Raw genomic sequence first — 23,832 nt, 5'->3', positions numbered from 1 at the left:
TGATCATTAAGTGGGAAAAAACATGGCAGAAAGTGTTTATAGTATTCTATTGACTATTTCTTCTTAAGAAGACAGGAAAAAGAAAGAATATGTACACAAACACTCATACACTCACACCCTCTCCTTGGAGTGCTATTGAAGGAACTGATAACTTCAGTAGCTGAAGGGAGCGAAACTGAGCGGCTGAGAGATGGAGAAACAAGGGAGGATTTGAATTTTTTACCACAAGAAAGTATTATTTTTTTCAATAAAGAAAATAACTCTCACTTTTGAAGTTTGTCTTAAAGGATGAATTCGTGTTCAATCTTAGAATAAATGACCCAGTATGAGCTTACTGCTAGAGTACTAAGTCATTTTGTGTAAAAGGACCATGCAGATATGTAGATTCTCTTAAAATCAGAAACAGAAATGAAATGATATTTAAATGAAAACAACAGTTTTATAAAATAACCATACCACATGTAATAAATACAAAAATGGGATTATATTTCCGGGTTCTTTGCCACTAGAGCCACCTGGGAATCCTCTTATTGTGCTACACAATAGCTTATTTATCAAGCTGATTTCATGGCTTATCACTGGGTCACCATTAACAATGTGAAATACAGTTTTTTTTTAAATTGGAGTATAGTTGCTTTACAATGTTGTGTTAGTTTCTGCTGTATAGCAAAGTGAATCGGCTATATGTAAAAATGTAGCCTTGTTTTTGGATTTCCCTTCCGTTTAGGTCATCTCAGAGCACTGAGTAGTTCCCTGAGCTATACAGTAGGTTCTCATTAGTTACCTATTTTATATATGTACATATGTCAATACAGTTCCTTTTCATTATCTTCTGTTTGCCCCTACTACCAAAGTCCTCATCCAGGACCATGTTACGCCTCAACTACCACAGTCATCTCCTGACTGCTTTCCTTTTTTGGCAACACTCCTCAAATCTGAGTGTTTGCCAGCCACCTCTCTTTAAAAGTTCCCACATCTCTCAGAGATACTGTCTAAGCTCTCTAAAGTGAAATACACATCTGGGCTTACACATTAATATCATTGTATTTCTTTTTCTTCCCATACTTCATACCATTAATCACTTTCATATCTTGGTTCTTGTTGCCTTTTCTCTCTGAAACCCTTTTCCTTTTCCTCACACACATTTCACTTTATCAATTCCCACTCATCTTTTAAAGATTCAGTTCAGATATTATATCTCCCAGGAGATTGTCTTTGGAGCATAGCTTCCCAAACTTTAGTAAGTGAAAGCATTTTTGGAGGGCTTGTTAAAATAGTTTCTTGATATTCACTCCCACCTATTTTTATCCAAGAGGTCTATGGAGAGGCCCAAGGAGTTACATTTCTAACTAGCTTCTTGGTGATGCTGTTCGTCAAAGGATCACATGGAAGAGCTGTGCTCTAAATAATACCCCAATTAGGTTAGATGTCACTCTTCTGGGCTATCACAACATCTTATAACTGTACTCCCTACATTACAGTGTAAATGCTTCTTCACTGACTGCTTTTAGTACAATGAAGTATATTTATATATCAACTCATCTCTAAGCAAATTGAGAATGAGGGTCACCTTAACACAGGAGGACACTGTAGTTAATCAATAAATGATTTGTTAGCTGAATGAAGATTTCATTAGTTTAGTCTCATGTCTTCCTTTGCTTAGAGAGGTTGATCAGGGATATGCAAAATAAAGTTCATGTGCACATCAGCAATATTTTTGATGAAATCTCCAGATGACCATTTGTAGACAAAATGGAACACTATGAACTGAGTAGGCAATAAAGCAATTAGACTTTGATAACTAACTGAACAATCAAAGGAAATGAATGGCTTAATTTGATGTCAAAATGGAGGTTTCTATTGATATGCTGAAGAGCTCTGCCTTAGAATTTGATCTAGTGGAGAGCTTTGTTTTCACAATGTAGATGAAGTTGTAGAAGGCAGACATATCAAGCCTGAAGTTGAAAAGAACCTAAGAGATTGCAATCCAATGTATGATAGAATCAGAACCTGAAGATTACCTCCCCATCTCTACTTCAACTGGATTAATGGCTTAACACATTTGTTAAAGCTTTAAGCAGTTTGGAGTCAAGAACAGATTTTCTTTGTTGGAGAAATGAATGAAGGAGTAGGGTAGTAAGAGGGCAGAACAATGGGAACCTAGGCAGAGGAGGTCACAATTAGATGGAGATATTGTCGCTAAAAATGGAGAAACTGAAATTACCAGAGATGAACCAGAAACAGACACAGAATAGATACAGATGCTGCCTCTCCATGGCAATGAGTTTCTTGTGTCTTCTCTGCTTTGGTCATGATTTGATCAGTAATGGGAGGCACCAAACCTAAGTGTCAGGGACTGAGGTGGATAATAAGCTTGAGTAGGGCCAGGGAAGGTACTCATGGACCTGCATCTAACTGTTAAAAAGGTAGATGACACAAGGGCAAGATGGAAGACAAGTCAACTAGAAGCAGCATATGTGAAAAAGAATTAGTGATTTTCGACATTAGTAAATTCAGCATGAATCAACAGTATGATCCAAGTATTGCTGGAGTAAGGAACACTGCTGTGGTTAAAGGCATGGACTGTGGTAAGATAAACTTAGTAGTGTTTTGAGAGTTTAACAAGTATCCAGCCAGGGACTGAGTTGCCCTTCTTCCCTTCTCATAGAATTTCTCCTAGAAATTTCAATTTCTCCTAGAGTGGCACTCTTCAGACTGACATATGCCTCTGGAGGTACACAAAGCATTTCCTAGAGATATCTGGGCATAGACGGCATTCATGGAAGCAGTTTCCAAGTTCTTAGCTTCTACAAGGGATTTGCCTAGGCTTGTTCCTGTGGTACATACATTACATCAATTATCATTCCTACTTTGGAGTTAATAATAGTGCTCCAACTTTACAAAATAAAAGCACACCTTTTCTGATGTATCTCAATGGTGTATTTTACCTAAGACATATTTGTGCCAAATCAGAACACAATTCAAAATATTAATGATTGAAATCCTCTTTTAATCAAGGTACCATCATGCATTTACTCAGCCATTTCATTCATAGAGTCATTTCCAAAAATCTACTGGGTATGTATAATAATTGCTCATTAAAAGTTACATATATTTAGGCAATTTGGTTATTGCTAGGTTTACTTATTATTAATGGTTGTAGATATAACTCAATCTAAAGGATTTTAAAAAAATACTTAGCAACTTACAGTCACATAAAATTGTTTTAAACACTGAATTTAAAACCATAGTGTGTATTTTTCATACAGAAGCATGAAAGAGTGGTTAATAAAAGACTTTATAGCATAAACATATATTACATTAGGATACAGCTCTTTGCATGTTATTTGGGGAAGTGAAATGGAAATATGATTTTAAAAAGAAAGAAGAATGATATGGAACTTCTAGTTATTAACAATGTGCTTGTTTTTGTATTTTTTTAAAAGTGGGTAATATTATATATCCTATTCCTATGATATTTGGATTCCACTGGATATATTCTAAAGAATAATGGAACACTTTTTAAATGTCAATATTTACAATATGCCAAGGAAGGAAAGTTATGACCAACTTAGACAGCATATTAAAAAGCAGAGATAGTATTTGCCAACAAAGGTCCACCTAGTCAAGGCTATGGTTTTTCCAGTGGTCATGTATGGATGTGAGAGTTGGACTGTGAAGAAAGCTGAGTGCTGAAGAATTGATGCTTTTGAACTGTGGTGCCGGAGAAGACTTCTTGTGAGTCCCTTGGACTGCAAGGAGACCCAACCAGTTCATCCTAAAGGAGACCAGTCCTGGGTGTTCTTTGGAAGGACTGATGCTGAGGCTGAAACTCCAATACTTTGGCCACCTGATGTGAAGAGTTGACTCACTGGAAAAGACTCTGATGCTGGGAGAGATTGGGGGCAGGAGGAGAAGGGGACGACAGAGGATGAGATGGCTGGATGGCATCACCGACTCGATGCACATGAGTTTGGGTGGACTCCAAGAGTTGGTGATGGACAGGGAGGCCTCGCGTGCTGCAGTTCATGGGGTCACAAAGAGTCGGACATGATTGAGTGACTGAACTGGACTGAAGGAAGGAAATGGATGTTAACTTTAAAATGTGCTAGCAGATACTTAGTTTTCCAAACTATTCATATTTTTTAAATTTTATAAGCAGAATTGTCTGAATACCACTGTAATAGAGGTTCATTTGGAGTTCTCTTCCTTGTCTTGGCAGGGAGCGTTTGACCTCCTCCCTGCCCTCATAAGGAAGAGAACCGTAAAAGCCACACCTATCTCTTCTTGACCAACAAATTGTTAGTCCTATTTGAATTCTCTGTTCCAGAAATTCTCAATTCAAGAAATTCTTCCCAAGTTTAGAATCTTCTACTTCTGTGGGCAATCTGGTTTGGTGAATGATAAAACTCTCATGACTACCTGAAAGCTTTCTGGAGTGGTTTTCTAGTGGCAACTCGCTGCTTTCTTTTGAAAGAGGGGGTATTTTGCAAGCTTGATTTCTCTTTTTAAGAGGTCTTATCAAAATTCCAGCTACAATAGGAAGGTCCTATTCACCGCCTTTTTCTATTGCCTTAGAAAAATGTATTCCCACCTCAGTGTTACCTTAATCCAATAGTGCCCCAGGGAAATTGGCTTGGTTTTCACTTTCAATGAAGAGGAAAGTCAGGTTAAGAAGGGTAAATGAGTGAAACAATGGCATAATGTCAGTAAGTGTCTGAGATGGGATTTGAACTTGGGTCTTCTGTTTTTCTTCCCATTATCAAGCTCTTTCAGCTCAGCAATGGATTTTGGAATTGAGTAGAAGGGATGGAAAGTAAGAGGAAGAATTCTGATAGTCCAGAGTTCAAAGAGAAAAGCTGATGCCTAATTTCATTCAAATATAGTACCCACAAACTCCAGCAATCTTCCAGGTTTTATCAGAGCCAGAATTATACTCTTCCCCAGAGTCAACCTAAACTCAGGGTTTTAAAAAAAATTTCCAGAAAAATTGTCTAGTTGCATGGTGACTGAGAATATCTTGTGTTTTTGTCAAATAAGTTCCACTCATTATTTTTCAAGACTTATTCTATAGAAATACTTTCCTAACTAATAGAAAACACTGAAACTTTTTACTAAGAAAGAGAATTGGAGGATTGCTAGGCTAAGGGGTCAGTGTCCTCTTCGCTGTTCCTCACCTTCCCAACATTACCCCTTAAAAAATAAAAAGAAACTAAATCAGATATCTTATTCAATTTAACCTGAGCTGGTATACATCTATCTAAGGGATTAACTATTTGTAAGTGAATTATCTTACTCCAAATAATGAACTGTGTGTGTGTGTTAGTGGTTCAGTTGTGTCTGACTCTTTCTGACCGCATGGACTATAGTGCACTAGGCTCCTCTGTCCATGGGATTCTCTGGGCAAGTGTACTAGAGTGGGTTGCCAGTTCCTTCTCAAAGGGATCTTCCTGACCCAGGATGAACTAGACATTAATCTCTGAAAGGGCTTTCCTGATGGCTCTCTTGCAGTGCAGAAGACCACAATTCCATCCCTGGGTCAGGAAGATCCCCTGGAGAAGGGAATGGTTAGCCACTTCATTACTCTTACCTGGAGAATTCCACACTCCTGAGTGATTGACTGAAGATCCATTGATGAGTCCATCTCAAAATCCAGTGCTGCAGATGCCAATCTTTGGAAGCACGGCAAGAACAGATTTTGATTCTTTAGACTCTGAGTATATTCTTAAGGCTGGGTTAGAGTCCCAGGCTTACTTGTTTGAAAGCCACCATTGGTTTAGAACATGGAAAATTCTCAATGAGATCTCATTTGGTTGAGCTTCAGTTCTTTGGTATTTAGAGTACTCTTTCTCTGGAGAGATCTCATTTGAATTTTCTTTCCTTGTTGCCATTACTGTGGTTCTTCCCTTCTCCAGGAAAAATTCTGTCTTCTGATTTTCTCCTACTCTGAAGACTACTGCTATGGAGCTGTCTGCTTCTCTCCTTCTTGGCATGATTTTACTAAAGATAATTTGGAATTTTCAGTTGACCTCTTTGAGAAACTTATGATCTCCTTGAACTGGCTCTTCTAAGATCTCTCTGTTCCCAGCATCTTCACTACTCTGTTCTCCTTCTACTGCCTTGTATCCTCTTTTTGACTCCCTTGAGCTGTCCATCCCTCTGTCCATTTGTGCCAGGCTTTTCCTTTCCCACTCCATTCTCTCAACTCCCTAGAGTCGTTTAAACTATATATTCCCTGCCTCTACAGGGGGCTCACAAGGGACTTAGGAACCCCCAAATTAATCACCTGAAGCTGAATAGTTTCTTTAGAAACAAACTGGATATTTTATATACTCAGATGGGCTTTGGAGACCCCCAGATAGCCCCATGTCATAACTTCAGTCAGTCGCTGAAGTTTTAGTCCACAACTTCCACAAGATTACATATTAGGTCCAAAGAAAATCTTAAGTCTCCTCCCACAGTTACTGGCGGGAAGTTTTAGCTCTCCTATTGAGCAGGTAACCTCAATTTATTTTCATAAGCTTTGCTAGTCTGCAACAAAATGCTAGTATGTGACAGTTCAAATTTATCTGCTTTCTAGTTTTCTTTGTAAAATAAAATTTACCAATGACTAAAACCTATATAATATTATATATATATATATATAATATCTAGAAACAATAATGTCAAAGATAAACAACTTTGTATGCAACACATGCCAGGTATATTGCATGTGTTTTTGTTAAGCAAGAAGGGAATGATGCTGTCCTAAGGTAAAATGACTGTTCCAGAAGGAAGAGGGGAACCATAGGACAAAATGTGAATAGACATGGAAAGCTGTAAATGGTTTGTAGAAAAGGAATTTTATGTGATGTGGTCAAAGGTGGCAATGATTGGATGGATATATTTTTAAACAAACAAACAAAAAATTATTTCAGTACCAACAATATACTAATAAAAAACTAGAATTTAATTTCTCTTTATTAAAATGACAAAGTTTTCTTAGACTATTTGTCTGTTCTTAATAAGAGCTTCAGTTCAGTCACTCAGTCGTGTCCGACTCTTTGCAACCTCATGGACTGCAGCACGCCAGGCCTCCCTGTCCATCACCAACTCCTGGAATTTAGTCAAACTCATGTCCATTGAGACAGTGATGCCATCCAACCATCTTGTCCTCTGTCATCCCCTTCTCCTCCTGCCTTCAATCTTTCCCAGCATTGGGGTCTTTTCAAGTGAGTCTGTCCTTTGCATCAGGCGGCCAAAGTACTGGAGTTTCAGCTTCAGCATCAGTATAATAAGAGCTTATAAAAAGTCTTTCTTTACTTTTTGAGCAATCCACCTAGGCAATAATGATTCTGTGTCTTAGAATAGTTTCTGGTACTTTATATTGATTTTATCATGTCCGTGATTATTTAAGAGAATTGAAGTATCTCACTTTTGAAAGAGCTAAAGCCTCTCACAATCATGTTTATTTTTGAAATCTGTTACTGTCATTTTGGTTAAATAAGTAGTCAAGCATTGTTTTAGTGCCCTATGATCCTGGTTCTCCGTGTATTCAAAACTTTTCACATTTTTGACAACCTTTAATGTTTTGCCTTCCACAAATCAAATCCTAAATAAATTGCGATCTTAAGCTGCTTTGAAAATCTCAAAGGATTTATTCTCTAACCTAAAAATAAAGAGATTAAAAATAATTAGGTTTATGTGGTACATTGTGTTGCATGTAGCATATCATTAAATAAGAAGAGATAATTCCTTAGGTTGTATCTGTATGGGTCAAATGTTATTAACCTAAATATTTCAGTATGTATATGAACTTCCTAGAAATTTGTTAATGCTCCCTGTTCATTATATATCCTGGTACTGCTCTGCCTAATGTTAGACAATGGCAGCATGTTATCAGTCATAATTTCAGTTATTACATTAAAATGGTGTGTACCACAGAAATCACAAAATTTCCTTGTCAAATGAACTTTCATCAGGTCTTTAACCATGATTATTTGAAGTCTTTTGTAATTTACAGATATCTGTTGTTTTATTCTGAGTCTTCTCTGAAAGTGTTTCCTGTCAGTTTTAGGCCAGAATGCTTATCTTCAAGAAAAAGGGACTGTCTCCAAAACTCTTGGGAAGGACTATGCCGGGTACGCTAGGACACAGACTTCTGATAGCCTTGCTTAAATAACTTTGTGACCCATACCACTGGACTGAGTCAGGAATTCCAGAACTTGAGTGGAGAAGCTAATGGGTTTTAGGAAACTGCTAACCCGAGAGCAAGTAAAACAAGAATCAATTACATAGAACTGAATGAATTGATTAAGGATGATTTGATTAGGGCTTTTTTCTTTTCTTTTTTTTTTTTGGAAATATGGTTGATGCTTTAATGTTCCATTTTCTTAACATAAAGAATTCCTTTTTTCTTTTTTCCTTAAGCTATCTATAACTCATAGCAATTTAGTAGATTACATTTCTGTGAAAAGAAATGAAACATTTATCTTTTCTCCCTGCCTGATCCCTCCAGAACTCAGAAACTCTTATCAAGTATTCTTACATTCATGGCAATATATTTATTTGCATAGGTTTAATAAGAATCTGTCCTTCTTGTAACAGGACATAATTGACAAAACTGATTATATAACCAAGACATTGACTGGAATGTCATATTTAAGAATGATGTACATAGAATCAGATATGACCTGACAGTTTTAGAAAACCACAGTTTATTTTATGGAGCCAATACTTACAAAGCCCTCTTGGAAAATCTGGCCTAGTACCTGGCTTACAGGACATCCAGTCTTCTAGATGAATGAGGAATGTCACTCCCTGGCAGGCTCAAGAGACCTTAGGATATTTTAAGGACTTCGAAAATAGAAGAATTGACCCAAATCTATAGGCATGGCAGGTAAAATCTGATGTCAAATTCTTGGTTTGGCTTCTTAATCCTATGAAACTTTAAAAAAGTCAAATCTGAAATTCCTTATGAAAATATTCAGCAAAACAAACTTTAAAGGGCCTACGTGGTAAATTATTATTCCTGCTCCATCTATGCAATAAAAGAGCCCAGCCTTATTTTGTAAACAAGAATAATCTGAGTATCTTTGATCAAATGGGAGGCTGCTATCTGGAAAATTAGCATGTCTTGATATAAAACTATAGCACACCTTTGTGGGTAATTAGATTCTGGTCATCTTCAATGTTTTTTAGCTATTTTACTTTTCTTTTGAAAGTGCATGATTTTGCTATCTACCTGTAGATTGTACTGGATCCTGCTGTCTGACACATTTTGTCAGTTATGACCAAATTTTCAATTATTCTCATTTCCTTCAATGTCTGGCCACCACTCTCCAAATTAATGTTTTCAATTTTTCTTCCATTCTCCTGTCTTGGCATGACTGAAGACTAAAAGCTGACTGTCCAAATCCCTATTGAGAGTCTAGATTTTCTCGGAGCTAAAATTTTACCCCTAGGGTCTAAAGAAGTTCTGAGAGCTGAAGCTGAATAACTTGATATATACTTCAAAAGACTCATCAGCACAGTAGATTATGTATGGACAATCTTCATGCCTAGAGCTGCTGCTGTATGGGCTACTCAAGAAGTTCACCAGAACTCCCACATCTTTCGTTCTTTGCCCCAGGAAATAACCATGACTGGACAATCTTACTAAAACCTCTCTGATGTCTGTGCCATCACCAAAAACATTCAAACTGCAAACAAAGAAATGTATCAAATGGCCATTGCTATCCTCGCTCCATTATCTAAAAACGCTTCTAGCACAACATCTAGGAATTTTCTTAAGTGGCTACGTTCTGGCCTCAGAACTTGGTTTAAAGTCTGCTCTGACAATCTTTCTTCTTCTTACTTGCATGAAAATCTCCCTCATTAAATACTGATTGCTTACACCACCCTGCAAATATTCTCTACACCCAAGTCTCAAAGTCAGTTCAACTAGTCTTTCAACAACAGAATACTTCTAAAATGAAAGACATGGACTAGTTTTTCTAAGTTATTCAATCAGAAACCTAGCTTCCTTGAACACAAAAGGAACTGAGAAAGATGGCTGTAACATGCTCCTTTAGCTTGATTAAAATTTACAGAAAAAAAAATTAGATAGGTTTCTTCCTGATCATAGGACTACATCTCTTTCCTTTGCACATTTACTTTAGAAAACTTTCTATTGTAAATTTCTTTTCTGCCCTTTTGAGATGTAAATATTTTAGAACCCAGGAATATCCTTTTTAAGGATCTTGGAGCCATCGTTTTACAATGTTAAATATCCAGAAGGATAGTACTCTAACACCCATTCTCTGTGTGAGCAGAGTAGTTTACCTTCAATAAGTGACAACTAGTGAACACTAGCCTAATCAAACAAAACAGCCTCCCAGTCAATGTCCTCTAGTACTTCTCCCCTAGCTCATCTCAATGCTTAAAATCTTTCTTGCCTTTTCTTTCAACAGCGTTGAGTGCACTCCCTCTCCCCTATTGCAATAGACTTGAATAAAATCATACTTGCATGTTAAGTTGTCCTATGCAATTTTTCTTTGATAATACTAACAGCAATGTGAACACATGCAGAGAATTTTGGTGTTCAGATACTTTAACATTCAATCAATACAGTTGTGTCCTTTGGTATTTTTCAGTGTGAAATTGACCTTATAGACAACTAAGTAAGTGTCTTATATGGTAAGGAGGAGCCAGTACAACATTGTCATGCTTTTTAACAGGTCACAGGTGGAAAGTAATTTTCGAAGGGGGGGGGGAAGGCGGAGGAAGGGGGGGACCCTCCCTGGGGACCCTCCCTGTCATCGATATGTGCATAATTCAGTCAGTAAGGCAACATAAAATTATACGTTCCTCCACCTCCTATTTTAATAAAATGTTTGGAAAACAGTAGTTAGGCACTTTCATGTCAAATAAGTAGTATATCTCCAGGTCATTACTGAAAGTATTCATTAAAGATTAAAAGCATAAGACCCTTTATAGAAATTTTAACTGGCTCCTGGTTATTAGCATTCAATTATCATTTCTGAAATCGAAAATCAACATATTCTATGTCTAAATTGAGAGTACATTTGAAAATCAAAATTCAAATTCATGCCTTCTAGTAGGCTGACTGATGGGAAAGGGCTGTGATTATGCCTAATTTTTGCCCTCTACATCACGATCTCATTGATTATGTTTCTCAGCTTGCTAAGGGTTTTGTGAGGTGATTTTCAAGATGAATATTGCTATTTGCAGGATTTCCTGAATAGGAATATTTCGGGAGTAAATTGCACAAACCAAGCGATGTGCAGTCAATTTTCACACCAGCATAAACAATGTATTAGAACAGAGCCCTTAAGGCTTTTTTTATTTGGGTTTCATTACACAGCTAGCTGCATTTCATCAATAAGCATGAAGTGCCAAGCAGGCAAAACTGAGGCTCTCAGAGGATATTGCATATTTTTCTAACAGGTACTCAGAGTTTGACTAGAGAAAACAAATGACCTAGATTGCAAGGCCTTAGGCTCTTTGTTTCAGAGGTAGCCATAGTCACCATGGCCAGAGAAGGAAAATTTGTTTAAATTTAGGAAGTAGAGGGTGCTTGTGTGTCTACTTTCTTTGCATTAACTCATTCCCAAGATATTTTTTAAAATTCTTTCTTTCTCTGTATTAAAAAAAATGGGCATGTCCTCAAAGCTGTTTGTAAACTTTTTGGTTTCCAGCAGTTTGAAGTTAAGCCAAGTCCATTTTCCCCCTAATTCTTAAACTGAAAAAAAAGTTTAATTTCTTTAGTCAGAGGGCTACAGCAAGCTGTACAGATTAAAATCACACATCTTTTAACAGAAGAATTCCATGCAATCTTCATAAATCATTTATTAGACAGTGAATATAGATAGAAGCTAGACAAAGAGAAATAAAGAACTAGGTTGGTTAGTAAATTATTCACACAGGTCTTTATTTCTTGATTATAAGTTAGGGGTCTGAGAGTTATGGGAAGAACCTTTCAAGTCATCATATATATGATTTTATGATCTTTTCTGCCTGGGATACATCCACAAGCAGAAGAAAATGTCTAAAGGAATATTTTTGAAATCTACACTTCAAAGATGAAAAACTCAGGATATGCACAGAGGGCTGAAGCCAAGCAGTTTTTATGCCAGGGAAAAAGCAGCTGCCTTTCCCTTCAGTGATTTAGACTGAGCTGCAGGAGGGCAAATATCATGACTCTCTGAAACTATACGCAGCAGTGAGAGTGGTGTCTTGGAGCTTTAATAAAGGAAAGTGATTAACACAGCTGAGAGTAGCTTTCATGCTAAACTGCAGGGGCCCATTTGGCAGGAACCTATGGGCCATGGACAAAGACCCAATGAAAGTTTTTCATATTTGTGAACCATTCTGATGTACACACACTGGGATAAAAGTTACTTTGGTTGAGTCAACAATATCCATTTGTATCAGATGATTTTGTTATCTTTCCTCTTAAATATATTCCATGTAGAGAGCTCATATTGAATATATTTTTCATCATTTTACTGAAGAAGCACATTTTCACCACAGATTATATTTAAAAGTGAAGGAATGTGCTTTTATCTCTGAGTTCCAAAAAGCTATTTCTGGTTGGGAACAAAGAGTTGATAGCCTTTCCTCTTGTCACACTAACAAGAGATATTTAAGGACAACTTGATCCAAGATAATTGAGAATCTGGCTGAGGTTATTATTTAACTGTTCTTCTTTGTTGAGATTATTTACTGAGTAATGAAAAATCAGTATTGATGAGATACAGTTGAACTGGAGAATGGGCGCTAGTGAAATACCTCTCAGGACACCAGGTGCTAGCTAGGTGGAAGAGTTGAAAGGAGGCCCGAACTGATGACTTAAAATGTGATGTGCTTTGCACTCATCCAGTCTTATCCCTTTGACCACACATGACCCAAATTCAGGGTGACAGGTTCATCAGAAGCCACACCCTGGTGTCAAGACCTCCACTGTGTCATCATTGTACTGGCTATGCTGTTACTTTGCCCTGTATACCTTCTTACTGCTGCTGCTGCTGCTGCTGCTGCTGCTAAGTCACTTCAGTAGTGTCTGACTCTGTGCGACCCCAGAGACGGCAGCCCACCAGGCTCCGCCATCCCTGGGATTCTTCCAGGCAAGAACACTGGAGTGGGTTATCATTTCCTTCTCCAATGCATGAATGTGAAAAGTGAAAGTGAAGTCTCTTAGTCGTGTCTGACTCTTAGCGACCCCATGGACTGCAGCCTACCAGGCTCCTCCGTCCATGGGATTTTCCAGGCAAGAGTACTGGGGTGGGTTGCCATTTCCTTCTCCAATGTACCTTCTTAAATCTACCTAAATTTGTTCCGGATCAAGCCTATTGTGACTTGAATATAACTGTCAAACTGAACCTAAGACCATGCCACCGGTTGAGCAGCCTGGGTTTTGCATGGGTGAAATGATATCTACCTGTGACTTACAATACCATCTGCTCTTGGGGGTAGCTATCAGAATGGGAGATGTAAACATGTCAGGAAAAAGTAAGGTAAAAGTAATGTAGCGCACTTTGCAAATATCGGGTTGACACAAAGGTTTGTTTGGGTTTTGGCCAACCCAATATAACTCATTTTAGTTGTGGCAAACCTTTCAATATCTCTCTCCTTTCCTCATTCCTAAATGTTCCATCCTTCCTAAATGTTCATTATATCTCTCTGAAAGATCCTCATACTTGCTTTTATCCTTATCTCCTACTGAAAGACCAACTGGACAGAGATAAAAACATGAGGCTATTATAATCCTGGAAAGTAAATACACTGAATAATTTGAGTCAATGAAGTAATTAACTCAAAGATATTATTTAACTTATTTAGTCTGAAAATGCCCATCATTACACTGATTTATGGGTTGTGCTTTGAAGTGAATTGGTTTATGTGATTGAGTACTTAATGTTGTTGGCTCATAGGAGATCCAAAAACAAGGAATTTTATTTGGGACAAATCCTTGAAATGGGCTCTTGGGAAGGGAGAAAAGAAAGAACAATCAGTGTGTACAGGGGCATGGAAAGGAGGAGACAGTGGTGTGTTTGTCTGGATCCCTAAGCTTTCTTAGACCATCTCATTACCATTCTGGGTACCTCATTAATATTTTTATTCACTGATTTTAAAATGCTAACAAGTTACCACCATGCACTGAGCCCTGGGATAAGGGTGTTCAGAAATGAATGGGATAAAGGAGATAAGTAAGTAGACACCCTCTGCATTCAAAGAAGAGTGTGATGAGATACTCAGGTCTCTAAAATTTAAGTGCCAATCAATGTACAAAGGCTGTAAGAGATAGATACAGAGGTTTATAAGCAATTCTAAACGTGTTTTTCACTCTACTAGGAGTAAGTTGAAGGTGTTCAAGAAAACAGGCATGGCATGAAACCACATGCATAGAATGATATGTAATTTGTTATGTCTTGAATACAAGAGGATGTATTTGGCAGAAGAGGATAGAAAGGTAAACTGGAATAAGTCTGAGAGGGTTTTATAATGTCTACTAATGGGCTGATACTTATTTTGTAGGCACTTTGTCTTCAAAATGACTTCAGTTTTAGATAAGCAGTCTACAGACATGTTAAGTACAATTAAAGTAGGGATGGAAAGTGGATTATAATAATAAACATGATGAAGACATTCTAGTGATATGAGTTTAATGAAACGTTATTGCTAGTAAATGCCAGAAGAAAAAACTAAAAATGCTAGTCAAGTAATAATAATAATAATATTATTATTATAATTAACATTATATATATATTTATATATCTCATATATATAAAGCATATATATGCTTTATATATGTATATAAAATATGCTTTCACCAGCTGAAGAAGACTCTTGAGAGTCCCTTGGACAGCAAGGAGATCACATCAGTCAATCCTAAAGGAAATCAACCCTGAATATTCATTGGAAGGACTGATGCTGAAGCTGAAGCTCCAATACTTTGGCCACTTGATGCGAAGAGCTGACTCACTGGAAAAGACCCTGTTGCTGGGAAAGATTGAGGGAAGGAGGACAAGGGGACGACAGAGAATGAGATGGTTGGATGGCACCACCGACTTATTAGACATGAGTTTCAGCAAACTCTGGGAAATACTGAAGGACAGGGAAGCCTGGAGTACTGCAGTCCATGGGGTCACAAAGAGTTGGACAGAACTGAGCAACTGAACAGCAACAACAGCATTATAAAAATGAGAAAGGGAATATGTCCTGCCATATCAATAAACAAGCATGTCACCGTCACCGGCAACTACTGTCCTCCAAAGTGAGCCAGTGAGCTCTTACTACATTCAAGAATGAAAAGAATACCTGTCATCGAGAATCCACTTCCTATAGTGAGTCCTGAGGAAACTCAGGATATGAAAATACAGGATACTGGCCCCAGAGAGCTGAGGTGCTTAGCAAAGGAATGATTTCAGTGTGCCCAAACTCTTGCATCTTCCCATACGTAGAAAGGTGCTAAATTTCTTAACTTGAAAATATCTGGTTTTCCTTTTTTTGACAATAATCTTTTGATGTGCAGACTACCTGCCCTTTGTTGCAAAACTTCTATATAATCTGGCTCTTTCCTTCACCTCCTTAGAGCAGTTCTCTCAGGGTTACTCGAGATGCTGCCTCCTGGGCTTAAGTCCTAAAAATTTCCACTGAATAAACATAACTCTCAATTTGTAGGTTATGAACATTCTTTTAAGTTAACAACAACAATGATAATGATAACAAATGAGAGATTTACTTCAGCGGTATTCCCACTCTTGTAAAATAATGTTTAGTGCAAGAAGTCCTTACCTTAATGTCAAATGGTCCTGTTTGATTTGGTTGGTTGTAAATTTCCAACTGACTCCTAATAGGAGACAGCCACAGAAGCAGATGATTTAATTGCTCTTCAAGCTGTCCAAGGTCTTTTATGTGAGCCTCAATTTCTCCTTGTTTCTCAGGTAAAATCCTAGAAACCTACAAGGAAATAAAAAATTTAAGATTCATGATTTAAATTTAAAAAATAAATATTTCCAAAAACTACTGTTTTGAAATATAGAAATTTACTGAATTTGGTATTTTAACAGCATAATATTGATGACTTACATGTGTTATATGTTAGGGTTTAATTCATGTATGACAAATGATTGATTAATAATCTTTCCAAAAATTCTATGCTTTGAAGGCAACAAACCTTTCTTTTTAAAATTCAAAACACACAGTCACACAAATGCACACCCAACTCCGACTAATGAAAGTAAAAGATTGTCTTCTTCATTTTCCCACTCATTCATTAACGTAATGGTGTCTTGCATATTATATGCCAGATACTCTCTCTTTATACTTGCTTCTAATGTTCTTTTACGGTCAGGAAAATTGTACAAGGAAATTCTTTCATCTACTTAGAAAACTGGTGATGTAAGCATTTTTGTGAACTGTAGTTTGCGAGCTCTAATATAACCAAATAAAACAGAATCAGATGAGTGGAAATAGAAAGTAAAAAACTTGAATTAAATTATAATGGAATGATTATCAGTAATTTTTATTAAGTGCCAAAAAACATGTTTAGAAGTTGCTCATTTAATATCCTCTTTAATGTGCCCAACAAATCTGTCCCATCGATACTATTATCTCAACTTTATAACTTTCTATAATTTTGTCCTGGATTGAAAATTTTAAATAACTTGGGAAGCAGTGTGGTATGCTGTTCAACATCATAAAGTCTGGAGTTAGGCTGCTTGGTTTCAGATCGTGGTTCTGTCCTTTTCATACATTTTGGTCAGGTTTTAACTCCCAAAGCTTCATCTACAGAATGGGGGCAATGGGAGAACCCACTTGATAGGGTCACAGTAGGATTAAATAAAGTAACCCATGCAAATAGCCTAGAGCAAACAGAGTGCAGACACAGAGAATGGACTTGTGAACATGGAGGGGAAGGAGAGGGTGGGATGAATTGAGAGAGTAACATATACATATATACACTACCATGTGTAAAATAGAGAGCTAGTGGGAAGCTACTGTATAACACAGGGAGCCCAGCTCGGTGCTTTGCAATGACCTAGGGGGGTGGAATGGGGGTAAGGTGGGAGGGAGGGGATACATGTATACTTATAGCTGATTCACACTGTTGTATAGCAGAAACAAACACAATGTTGTAAAACAACTATCCTCCAACTAAAAATAATAGAGAAAAAGAGAGCAATATTCTGCATGACAGTAAATGATAATAAAATCCTTAGCGATTATTGCCCAAGCTCAAGTGTAAGCAGAGAGCCAGGAAAAGCAAGAATAAAGCCTTTTTCTTCGGATTTTTAAGGGCTAAAACAGGTACACAGGAAGACTGTGAACTTACAATAGCAACTCTTTACGGTATTATTAATAATTCTTCTAACATAACATTATATTATAATGTAATATGACATTTATATAATGTAATATGTAATATAATATAGTATAACATAATATATACATTATAATATAATGTAATCTTCTAATATAACATTACATTATAATACTTAATCAACTTATATGCAGAGTACCTCATGTGAAATCATGCTGGATGAAGCACAAGCTGGAATCAAGACTGCCAGGAGAAATATCAATAACAGATATGCAGATGACACCACCCTTATGGCAGAGAGCAAAGAGGAACTAAAGAGCCTCTTGATGAAAGTGAAAGAGAAGAGTTAAAAAGCTGGCTTAAAACTCAATATTCAAAAAACGAAGATCATGGCATTGGTTCCACCACGTCATGGCAAACAGATAGGGACACAATGGAAACAGTGACAGATTTTCTTTTCTTGGGCTCCAAAATCACTGCAGATGGTGACTGCAGCCATGAAATTAAAAGATACTTGCTTCTTGGAAGAAAAGCTATGACAAGCCTAAATAGCATATTAAAAAGCAGAGACATCACTTGGCCAATAAAGTTCCTTCTAGTCAAAGCTATGGTTTTTCCAGTAGTCATGTATGGATGTGAGAGTTGGACTATAAAGAAGTCTGAGTGGCGAAGAACTGATTCTTTTGAACTGTGGTGTTGGAAAAGACTCTTGAGAGACCCTTGGACTGCAAGGAGATCCAACTAGTCAATCCTAAAGGAAATCAACCCTGAATATTCATTGGAAGGAATGATGCTGAAGCTGAAGTTACAATACTTTGGCCACCTGATGCAAAGAGCTGAAATGTATTATGACTACATTTGTATATATTGTGCAAAATGCATGCAAATGCATGAGTAATGGGCTAACATCTAGCCTGGGCTGATGTAGGACAGCCTGGGACTGACCTTAGACTTCCACAACAATGTTTTCTTGGGATATGAACTTTACGATGAACAGGAAATCCCGTATCTGGCTCGTTTCTTATATGGAACTATGCCTGGATTGGAGAAGCTGGGAGTTGAAATACGGCCCATGGGCCTATATGACTAAAATGGAGTAAAGTACAGCAGGGAAATAGAGGATGTGGCTTCTATCTAAAGTGACCTGCAAATAAATGAACTGAGATACCAAAAAGTACATTTCTAATACAGTCATCTGATACTAAAAGGGATTGCTATTGCTGTTGCTTAGTTACTCAGTCCTATCTGATTCTTTGGGACCCTTTGGACTGTAGCCTGCCATGCTCCTCTGCCCATGGGATTTTCCAGGCAGGAATACTGCAGTAGGTTGCCATTTCCTTCTCCTGGCGATCTTCCTGACCCAGTGGTTGAACCTGCATTTCAGTAAAGTGGATTACTAAGGTTCATAACATTTCTCTTTCTCTAAATATTTAAAATAAGATTGGTTAGATAATTTTTAATCTGAAGAAAAGTGAAAAAATAAATTAAGTGACCTGTATAAACTCTGGTTTTCATCCCTGGCAGCTTTTCCCTGTGTGGATGAGGCAAAAGAAGCAACATGTGTGGGTAGCATGGAATGTCTGGCCATGCATAATGAATCATGAGGCTGTATCGGCTTTGTCTGACTTGTATCCTGCTATAAAACCAAGTAAATGTAGTATTAGATCAAAGCTTATGTGGATTTCATGAGGACATCTACGGTGCTGAACTATATTTATACATGTATGTGAATGTGCGTGTGTGACAGCTGATATCACAAATATAGTACCATGCATATATCATCTAATAATACCCTCAACTTATCTTTTCCAGCATCTCTAAGGAGGGAACTAAACAGCTTATTTTTATTGGATCACTTTCTACTCACAGGTAAATATAAAAAGCATTTTATTGCTTCAATGCACAGCATTTAAGAGTCACTAGATTCCAACACTACTGGAGATAAAAGTCATAACACATTCCTAAAATCTCTCTTTTATATCTGATTACAAAATAGTTCATGTTTCATTTAGGCTTTATAGTTACGTGCAGAAATCTGGGTAACCTTTAGCTAAGATAGTAGGTTTCCTTCTCATACTCCCAACTCATCCCTTCCTGGTTATAGAGATAGAACCATCCCTGACAGAAAACAATGCAGTGGGTGAGATCTAACATCTGGAATAATTAAAGGATTGCTTACAACGAGATTATGGGGCACAAGGGGTTTTCAGCTTAGTTATGGAACCTATACTGGACATATCCCCACAAACCTACGCTTCCCACTATCATAGCATTTACCTTATACTATTTAATTTGTTATTTACATTTAATTTAATAACTAGATTCCTACACAATGTAGATCTTCAACAAATATCAGTTGAACGCAAGAAAAACAATTTCCAGACTCAGGATTAATTTCTTTTTTTCTTAATGTAAGAAGCAAAACATGTCCAGAGTAGTCAACAACATAAAAACATGTAATTTTATCCTCAAGTTAATCTTAAATTAACTTTAATCCTCAAGTCATCTTTAATTAAAAATCAAAAATATTAGTAAATTGGACTATATAAAAATCAGAAACTTATGCATGGTGAAGAAATCTAAAAGCAAAGTAAAAGGAAAAATGACAAATTATGAAACAAAAATTTGTGACAGATATCTCAGATAATGTGTTAATTTCCTAACCCATAAAGAGAGCTTCTGCAAATTAGTAAGAAGAAGGCCAACAACCAAAAAGAACACAGGACAAAAGTTAAGGGCACTTTGAGGAAAAGCAAAAAAAAAAAAAAAGAAAACACAAATGGATTTTAAACATACAAAAAGAAGTTACTCTTTGGTTACAATGAGAGATCTGAAACTTCCAAATACTGTATGGACAAAATAAACCCAAGTCTAAAACACTTGGCTGCCAAGGCTGTGGGAAATTCAGACTCTTACACATGGGATGTATATATTGGTGTACCTCCTGTGGAAGGCAATTTTGGCAACATTTACCATATGCATATAACCTTTGACCCAGAACTTTTACTTCTAGGAATTCATCTTGTAAGTATATTTCTGGAGTTAAAAATTAATGTTTGGGGATGTTAGAGCAGGTGGTAAATGGGATAGGGGATTTTCACCATATTTTTTGAAAAATAAAAGTTTTACCTTTGCAAAGAAATAAGTTAATTTAGAAAGGAAAGCTACTAGCTTTTGTTGCTACCAAAAACAGTGTTGAGAAATTATACTTTATATATTTTAGTAGCAAATCATTATTAATAGGATATAATATATCTAGTGTGGAGTAGGAAATGGCAGCCCACTTCAGTATTCTTGCCTGGAGAATTCCATGGACAGAGAAGCCTGGCAGGCTACAGTCCATGCTGTCACAAAAAGTCAGACATGACTGCATGCATGCACAAACACACACACCGTATCTAAAGCCATCAGTCAAAAATCTGATTATTTTTCTAGGACAGTATCACTAAGTTAATCATAGGGTGGAATTTGAGGCCTTCTAGCATATAATTATTGTGTTCCCTCTCTGCCCTTCAAAATGGTCTTTAGGAACTAATGGCTTCTTCTATACAGTTCCTGGAAAAAGGTAACAGATGTGAATAATTTATGATGCAAACTAAGAGTTCTGTTTTGTGTCAGTTTCTATGTGCTTTAAACTAATTTAGTTATATTTACTACTTAATATTCTTATCAAAATAGGGGACAGAGATACTTTACTACCAAAATATGTCATTTTTCCTAGTATTCTTTTTAAGTATTAAAAAACCATGCTCTTTATACAACATGCACTCTGTGGTGAAAGAAAACAATTAAAGACATTCAGTTCCTTTATGTCTTAATTTAGTATCTAACTAAAACTTGACCTAATTTCACACAAGATTAGGCTTCCTTTTCAGTTCTTGAATATTAATATCAAATGTGTAGAAGTGTTAATATCTTAGATCACAAATATTCTAGAGAAATTAAAGTGTTAAGTGTAAAAAACATTAATAATGATAGAATAAACTGCTGGTGTGGAGAAGCCCTTTAGAAGTGACAGGAATGTGAATAAACTATTAAATATAATATTTGCATTGTTCACATAGAAATTAAGGCCAAATAGCAGAATTAAAACAGTAACTACTGGGAATATGTGTGTTATCTATCAGCCAAAGGGTAATATTATTGCATATAAAAAGATACTTCAAAGGGTGAAGAGAGATGGATAATCTACTGGAAAACTGAATAAAGAATATAAATAGGAATTTGACAAAAAATGCAAACAGTCAATAAACAGGAGAAAAGTCCAACCACTAAGTAGTCACTGAAATGCAAATTAAAATAGCAATGATATGCCACTATTTGCCTATTATATTGCTTTTTAAAAAGGCATTTGTCAAAATTCTAGAAAGTAAGTGTACTTATGATGAATTTAAGAGCATTAATTCTTACTTTTGTGGGGAGTAATTTTATAATTCATACCAAAGAGCAAGACTTCTACCCTAAAAACTATAAACATTATTCAGATATTAAGGAAAATTTGAGCAAAGAGAGGAATATACTTTGTTGAAGGTTCCGATACTGTAAATATGTTAGTTCTCTTCAAATAATGTATAAATTCAATGCAATCTTAATCAAAATTACAGCTAGTTTTTAATAAAATTGATATCACAATTCTAAGATATATATGGAATTGCAAAGGGTCAAAAATGTCTAAGACAATTTTGAAAAAAAAGTTTAAGAATGTTTATAAGCAGATGTCAATATTTATTTTAGTTAATTATGTGTGATATGGCTGAGAGAACAAATAAACTATATACATTTATTTAATTTATGACAATGGTGCCCACTTTAATTTGGTGGATTGTAGATCATATTTTCAATACCTAGTTCCAGATTAATTGGATAGTATCTTGACTCTTACTCTACACCACATACAAAAAAATAATTCTTGATTGCTGCAGACCTCAGTGTAAAAGAAAACACAGGAAAATATCTTGATGATTTTAGATGAAGCGATTATTTTTAAAATAAGACACAAAAAGCAGTACCCCTGGTGGCTCAGCAATAAAGAATCAGACTACAATGCAGGAGCTGAAGGAGCTGCCAATTCAATCCCTGGGTCGGGAAGACCCCTGGAGGAGGACATGGCAATCCACTCCATGGAGTGGAGAATGGAGAATTCCATGGACATAGGGGCCTGGCGGGCTACAGTTCATGGGGTCGAAAAGTCAGACACGATTGAAGTGACTTAACATGTGCACATGCATAAAGGAAAAGATTGATAAATTGAACTTCATTCATCAAGACATATTATTAGGAGGGAAAAAAAATAAGGTTTAAGTTGGAAGAAGATATTCACGATGCATCTATCTGACAAAGAACTTGTATTAAAAATCTCTGACGTCTATGAGAAAAAGACAGGTAACTATTATTTTATTCCCAATGGGCAAAAGATTTGCACAGGAACTTGACATTCGTGGATACAAAAATAGCTCTAATTATCAGATGCTCGCAAATTAAAACACAATGAGGTACCAGTTCACATCCACCAGAATGGCTAGAAGGGAAAGGAATGAAACTGTATCCTCTTGATGAGGATGTAGACCAACTGGAACTCATACACTGCTCGTGAGAGTGAATTAGTACAACCATGTTGGACGACTGTTCGGTGCTATTTCCAAAGCCGAACACACACATATCTTATGATCCAGTCATTCTATTTCAAGTATATAATAAAGAAATGTGTGTGTATATATGCAGTAAAGGGCATGAACCTCATAACAGCATTATTTATAATAGCGTCATACTAGATACAACCCAAATGTCTACCAACAGTAGAATAGATAAACTGTGATATATTCACACAATAGGATATTATAAAGAGAATAAGAAAACAGAGTATGGTACACGAAATAGTATAGAAAAATCTCACAAAAATAATGATGAACAGAATTCAAACATAAGAGCATATACTGCATGATTCCATTTATATTAATTTCAAAGACAGGCAAAACTAATAGAGGTGTCCTAAGTCAGCAGAGTGCTTATCCTTGGGTGAAAGTGGTAGCTGGGAAAGGCTTAATAACTGGGAAGAAACACAAAGGAGACTCCTAGGGTCATGTCTGAATCCTTGATCTGGGTACTAGTAGCATGGGTACAAAAACTCAAAAAAAACCATCAACTTCTCTTGTTATTATCTGTGTACTTATTCTCAGTGTGTTCACTTCTTGTCCTTCAACTTAAAAGATCCAATGAAAATATTTTTAAAGCCTGAAAAGTATCCATTCCTTCTAATTAACCCATGAGGAAATTAAAGCTCAAAACTATAAATAATCTCCTAAATCTACTAGTAAGTGGAAAAACTCGGCCGTAACCATAAGCATATAGGTTTTTCTGACTCCAAATTCTACTTTTCTTTTCCCTTCTAAAACATATGTTCTACTATCATTCCAATCTAACATATTATTTCATAAATGGAGTCTTAAAATTCATACTTTTAAAAAGTTTTCACTTTTGTGAGAACAAACTATACCCTTAATTCTCATTATCACTAATGAGATATACAC

General features: G+C 36.4%; 1 protein-coding gene across 1 annotated transcript in view; it reads right to left on the bottom strand.

The window, feature by feature from the left end:
- Positions 1-23,832, bottom strand: part of DMD (dystrophin) — a gene marked incomplete in the record, with an annotated part of 2,117,027 nt that overhangs the window by 812,077 nt on the left and 1,281,118 nt on the right. The window contains 1 exon segment of the mRNA XM_018043695.1: positions 15,778-15,942. Coding sequence (XP_017899184.1) covers positions 15,778-15,942 — 165 coding nt within the window.

The sequence above is a fragment of the Capra hircus genome (assembly GCF_001704415.2).
Source record: "Capra hircus breed San Clemente chromosome X unlocalized genomic scaffold, ASM170441v1, whole genome shotgun sequence".
Lineage (NCBI taxonomy): Eukaryota > Metazoa > Chordata > Mammalia > Artiodactyla > Bovidae > Capra > Capra hircus.
This window is presented reverse-complemented; position numbering and strand designations above follow the sequence as displayed.